Source organism: Suncus etruscus, chromosome 8 (genome assembly GCF_024139225.1).
Source record: "Suncus etruscus isolate mSunEtr1 chromosome 8, mSunEtr1.pri.cur, whole genome shotgun sequence".
NCBI classification, from domain to species: Eukaryota; Metazoa; Chordata; class Mammalia; order Eulipotyphla; family Soricidae; genus Suncus; species Suncus etruscus.
Window position 1 is genome coordinate 35,649,385 of NC_064855.1, and position 6,865 is coordinate 35,656,249.

The 6,865-nt window shown below is 38.6% G+C and overlaps 1 gene segment (V, D, J or C); it reads right to left on the reverse strand.

Moving 5' to 3' along the window:
* Window positions 1-2,857: 2,857 nt before the first annotated feature.
* LOC126015721 (immunoglobulin heavy variable 1-46-like) lies at window positions 2,858-3,316 on the reverse strand. The segment is given in 2 exon segments: window positions 2,858-3,174; window positions 3,253-3,316. Coding segments are annotated over 2 exon segments (363 nt in total).
* Between the last annotated feature and the right edge of the window lie 3,549 nt (window positions 3,317-6,865).

Sequence of the window (6,865 nt, forward strand, 5' to 3'; positions counted from 1 at the left end):
ATTGATTAAAAGTCAGTTAGATAGTAATTGAGTACATCAGGCACAGAAGATTTATTTCTTATTTGTTTTTTGCTTTTGTTTTTAGACAACAGTTGTCAGCACTTATGAGTTACTCCTGGTTTTACACTCAAAAAATACTTCAGTCTCGTGGGACCATATGGAATGCCAGGTTCAAACCCAGATTGGCCAGGCATTGCCGTACTACTGTGCTATTGTTCTGGTCCATTAGATTTATTTCCAAGAATACAATTTCATATGTTTTTGATGGATTATGCCCTTGTACAGGGGCTAAACACATATAGTGACATGAAAGGAAGCCTGCCACCGATTTGCTGCAATTCCAATATATGAACAATTTAATACAAGTTTTATCATCTGTGTTTAGTAGCAAGAAAACACATATAAAGTATGTTATATATAAATGGTATATTATAGACACTACACATGATCTTTATTTTAAAATTATTTTTTCCTAGGGAAGATATTTTATATTTCAATTTTTAATTGAAATACTATGAGATAATTACTTGTTGGTGATTTTCAGTCATATAGTGTTCAAACATAACATCCATTCATCAGTAAAAATTTCTCATCTTATCTTCCATACAATGAAATATCTCAGTTTCCTTCATCTCATCCCAATTTCTCCCACACCAGACTACATCTAGGGTACAATGTTTCTGTTATATATATATATATACATATATATATATATCAATTTCTTTTTATCTCTATCTCTTACTTTGTCCTCATATTATTTTAGCACTTTACATTTAAAATTGTTTCTGATCATGGAATTAATTACTTCAGAGTGAAGCCACTGAATCAGATTCCAATGTTCCATCTTATCAAAGGGACCAATTAACCTAATTGTCTGAAAGACAATCACTTTTATCAGGCAGAATCTTTCCAAAGTTCATATTAATCCAGGCTGGTGCCACCACACTTGTGTACATTCCACATTATGTTCCAACTTCTGTACCTGTATCTGGGTAATTAACTCAGCATGGGTCAGATCTCCTCTGTGTCTCACAGATCAAAGGCACTGATCCAATTCCTAAACACATAGACTGGAAATGTGGCCATGACCACCTTGAAAAAAGTCACATCGTCTCCAACTCCATTGTCTAGTGGTAGGAATTAAGAATATGGGGATGTATATATTCATGTGGCATCATGTCGCACAGAAAATCTGGGGGTTTATCTTATCAATACATGGATATCATACCTGAGTAAATGCTTTCTTACTAATATACATATTTTTAAATGTATAGATTCACACTTGAATTCAAATATGTGTAAATATTGATGATCACAAGGGTGTCACTAAGCATAGATTTGAGAACTAATAATACAGACTTGGACAATGCTGAGCACTGGAACATGAGGACAGATCTATTGCATGATAGGGATGCTCAGAGGAGATTGACTTTTTGAAGTGACCCTTCTGGAACACAGCGCAAAAGAGAAGATTAAACCAAAGAGGCCTTGACTTGTATTCCATTACTCGCTGCACACTAATATCCCATAGTCATTTCTGTATGTTCTTACATTGCCTTTAGGGGAAATAAAATTCAAAATTGATCTTAATTTATTTACTTTTATGTAATACAAGGTAAATTTTGAAAACTGTGTAATATTTGTAGGTTTTCTTTCTAACTTTTTCATGTTGGGACCACATCCAGAAGTCGCCAAGTGTTACTCCTATTTCTTTGCTCATAAATCACTCCTGGAAGGCTTAGGCGACAATATGGATTTCAGGGATGGAACCTGGATCCATCTCAGATTGGCTCCATGCAAGACAAAAGCACTACCACTGTGTCAGGTTAATGCTTCAGGTTAATAAATTTTTCTTTCTTTTCTTCATATTTTATTATATGCTTAATTTTTTCTATTTTCTCTCTCTTTTCTTTTGTTTTTTGTTTTTTGGGCCACATCCGGAGGTGCTCAGGGGTTACTCCTGGCTGTATGCTCAGAAATAGCTCCTGGCAGGCACAGGGGACCATATGGGACAACGGAATTCGAACCAAACACTTTTGGTCCTGGATCGGCTACTTGCAAGGCAAACGCCACTGTGCAAACTCTCCGGGCCCTATTTTCTCTATTTTTAATAACTTCACCTTCTGTCATCCTGAAACAAATGTATTATGATCAGTTATGACAACTATGTGGTATATTTTATTTAAATAAATAATCTAAAAAACAATATCCTTATATAAACACTATGATTACATACATGTTTCTATTCGGTTTCAGTTTTAAAATAAAGAATACCCCTTCTTCACCAGTGCAACCTTCCCACCACCAATGCCCCCATCTCTCCTCTAAAGAAATATCTACAAGACAATGAACCTGCTATAAAAACAGCACATGCTTCTGAGTGGTTACTTTGCTAAAATATAGGAAGTTCCAGTGCACAGTACAAGAAAGTATGAAAGAAAACATGTGATCTAGGTAAAGGCTATTGTTATCTTGGCTATTGCTGAAATATTGAGAGATATACTATCATTTTTTATCGAAAAGAGGATGAGCATATTTCAGAGTATGGGTAAAACACTTGCCTTGAACATTGCCAGCACAGGATCAATCCCCAGAACCTATATAGATTCCCAAGTCAGCTAGGAGTTATTCCTGAATGAAGAGTCGGGAGTAAACCTGAGATCACCTAGTGTGGCCTAATAAAAAACAAAAATAAATAAATGAAAGTTCATTAAAATCCTTCAGCTAGAGAAGCCCTGCCTATGTCTCAGACCCTGACTCTGCAGGAGGAAGTCAGCAGTATTAGCTTCCCCGTCATCTCCTCGCCCAGAACAGCTGCATCTCCCTTGGGTTTCTGACATGCTCAGGATATGAATTGTCACATTGTGTGTCTCGTACAGTAGTAAGTGGCAGTGTCCTCAGACCTCAGATTGCTCAGTTCCATGTGGGCTGTGCTGGTGGACTTGTCTGCTGTGAGGGAGACTCTGCCCCGGAAATTTGGTGCATATCCTGTACTACCACTGCTGGGGCTTACATATCCTATCCACTCAAGCCCTTGTCCAGGACGCTGCTGCACCCAGTGTATCCAGTAATCTGTGAAGGTATATCCAGATGCCTTGCAGGAAATCTTCACTGATGTCCCAGGTTTCCTCACCTCGGCCCCAGACTGTACCAGCTGCGCCTGGGAGTGCACACCTGTGGACAGAGACAGGAGTCAAAGGACTTTCCTGATTGGACCTAGTTCTCATCTCAGTCAAGGGACTGTGCACTTACCTGTGGCCACTGAGAGCAGGAAGAGGATTTTCCATGTCCAGTTCATGCTGAGGGCCACTTGAGTGAAGAGATCAGTACACTTGTGATGTCCTCAGATACAAATGTTTCCATACTTTATTAAGTAGACCTCACCTTATTTGCATATTCATGAGGGAGAAAAATTTATAAATGGAGTTCATCAACTCAAGAAGAACCACATAGAACGCTCAAGAATAACTCACAAGTGCTTAGAACTCAATTCTCAAGTTTCATGAGCCCATACATTGTTCTTGGACTCTGGGGTAGAAAATCTCCCACTGGAAGACTAGGATGACAAGACATGCTACTCTCAGAGAATGCTCTGACAGGGTCTGATGTCAGAAGCCATGATATGAAGTTTTACATCAGGAATTTGATATCAGAAGTTTGATGTAAGGGCCTGAGTGAGAGCACAGCAAAAGTGCATTTGCCTTTCATGCAGCCAACAAGGGAATAACCTGGGTTTGACCCCCTGGATCCCAAGTGGTCCATTGAGCCTTCCAGAAATGATTTCCGAGTGCAGTCAGGAGTAACTTTTAAGCAACCCTGGGTATGTCTCAAACATAAAAGTAATACAATAAAATTTAAAAGTTTCATGTGAAACTTGTTGAATTAAATATCTACAGGTTTTCGATTATTCCAATGAATCTGTCAAATTTGTCATAATTTTCCTTACTTTTAGGATTACCAGAAATTCTAGAAACAATATCTTAATGATTTTCATTACCTATTTTGTTGAGTAAACTCACCAGTAGAATAAAATATTGGCAAACAACTTAGCAGACCAACAAAGAAATCCTCTCCTGGGTGCTTTTATCAGACATTATTCTTTGTAAACAGGAAACCCCAGAACTTACTCAAAACCTCCCAGGTCTCTGAACTTGTATGAGTAGGGTAGATGGGTTCTCAGCGCCCCCTACTGACCAGATATGACCTGCAGTGACAATCCTGTTTGGATTTCTAGAGCTGCCATCCACAGCTCCTTAGCAATGACCTGCTGTGAGTCTGAGCCCTGAGAAGCATAATGACCTAAATTCAGAATGTTGCTTCACACCCACACTTCCCGTGAACTATAACTAAAGTGACTTTTGACATTCGCCTATTTTCACTTGACCTAGTCCCTTCTTTTGGAGGTGGGCTTTGTTGTCCCAATTAAGTCAGCCAAAGAAGCCCAGGAAGCTGACATCTTGGCTCACCATTTCACCTTGTGAAGCAACTGAATTCTGACTGAACAGCTTCTTGTGTGGATTCCTGGTCTGCTATTCGTTCCCAATTCTGTGTGGATTATTTCCTGCGTTGGAAGAGCTGCCGCACTTGCCTCTCTAGGCCTACCAAGACTGGAAGGTGGGAATCTCTCTCCCTTGCTGGGGTATGTGGAACACTCATCATATGATTTCACAAGTGACATTTTTCTGAAAGTGTCAAATTATGGTCCTGAATACATGCATCTCCCACCAAATGGGACCATGGATATTCCACTACTTCCTTCTGCAGCCTGTAATCCAACACAGAATTCTGCTCTTCATCTTCACTACTAGGGAATATCTGTTTTGTAATCATTTTCACTACTAGGTAATAATCACTTTCGTAGTCGATATTCAATGACATGTTATCATGTAGTAAGGTCTTTCCCTGTGTTGTTTTTAAAACTCTTCTTATTACACTTGAGTGAAATCTTACATAGTGGAATTTTTCAGACTCATTTGCCTAACATGACATGATAATCTAAACATATTAAAAATATAATACAGTGAGTAGGCTGAAAAAAGCACACAGTCAAGGTAACTTCAAATCTTGGCACCTGATATGGTTACACTGAACCCTAACAGGATATATCCAGGAGAGCATACTCCCCGGAGCATATACAAAGTAGAAAGCATGAGCAGTACCAAGTTTATAGCAAAACAAACAAAAGAAACTCGTTATCCAATGAAAATATCTATTTTGCCATGAACTACATGATATAATTTTTTCTTCTATGCTTGGAATTTTGAATCAAGTTTATGAGCTAGAACATTTCCATGCCTTCTGCTTCATACCTTCAATATTATTTAAATCAAAAATATTGTTGTATATGATTGTTCTAATTTAATTAATGTACAGTTATTGGCAATGCTTATGGAGTGTCTGATACATAAATTATTTTATAGACACAAATCCCACTTTGAATTTCAACATCTCTCGATCAAAGACACAAAGAAACCATAATGTCCTCCTCTACATATGCTGGTAACAAATTTATGAAGTGATACTCCTCTAGTTTATGATTTTATCCCTAGGTATCTGGTCTGTACATCAAGAAAAACAAGTGACTATGTGAACATGGACACCTTGCAAAGTGTGATTTTTCTCCACCTCCATTGTTGTGGAAGACTCCAATCTCAAGAATACAGATTTAAAAAAGGGGGGGGGGAGGTGGATCATACCACAGTCACTTAAAATTTGAGTGGAAATAAAATAAATCATCAGAATTAGAAACCAACCCAGAGTAAATGACAACAGAATCAATCCCCAATCTACAACAAGCTGTACACAAAGAGAACCAATTGCCCTAGCAGTTCAGGGGGCAAAGGGAGGAGGTATCAGATGCATGCTGGTAACAGCATGAAGGGAGAACAACACTGGTGGAGGAAATAGCCCTGATTTATTGTTACTATGTACCTTAAAAATAATGTGAAAGACTTGGAATTCACATTGGTCACAATAAAAATTACAAAAATGGGGGGTGGCTGGAATAGTGGCGCAAGTGGTAAGGCATCTGTCTTGCCAGTGCTGGCCTACGACAGATTGACGTTCAATCCCCTGGTGTCTGAGATGTTCCGCCAGGCCAGGGGAGATTTCATAGTGCATAGCTAGGAGTAACCCCTGAGCATCACCAAGTGTAATCCAAAAACAAAAAATATTTATAAAAAAAGAAAAGATTTTGGATAAAAAAAACATACAAATTCATTTCAATTTATATCAGAAACTCCCTGGCAGATTGGATCTAGCAATGCTTTCAGCAGCCTAAGAAATCCAGCACTCCAAAACGCTAAATGCAAAGTTCAGTGCAGAAGCTAAAGAAGATATCTACTATACTATACGGGATATGGAGAAAATTCTGGCAAATACCCAAGTCTACCTAAACGCATAACCCTATACATGTGGACCTAAAATCAACATTTAATAGTTTAGCAATGGAAATCAAGGAGTCACTAACTTGAGAAATAAAAAAAATCTATAGAGGGGCCCGCGAGATGGCGCTAGAGGTAAGGTGTCTGCCTTGCAAGCACTAGCCAAGGATCAGGACCATGATTCAATCCCCTAGCGTCCCATATGTTCCCCCAAAGCCAGGGGCAATTTCTGAGCGCTTAGCCAGGAGTAACCCCTGAGCATCAAACGGGTGTGGCCCGAAAAACAAAAAAATAATCTATAGATAAGCTATTCAACCAGCTCAAAGAAGAACTCTTTCAGAAGATGAAATAATCTATACACATGGAACTGAAGGAACTAAAAAGCATATTAGCAAGCCATAATAGTAGAATTACACAGGTGGAAAATCACAGAGACAAACTTGAAGACATGACAAGCCAGCCGGGATAAAGAAGTCAAAAAA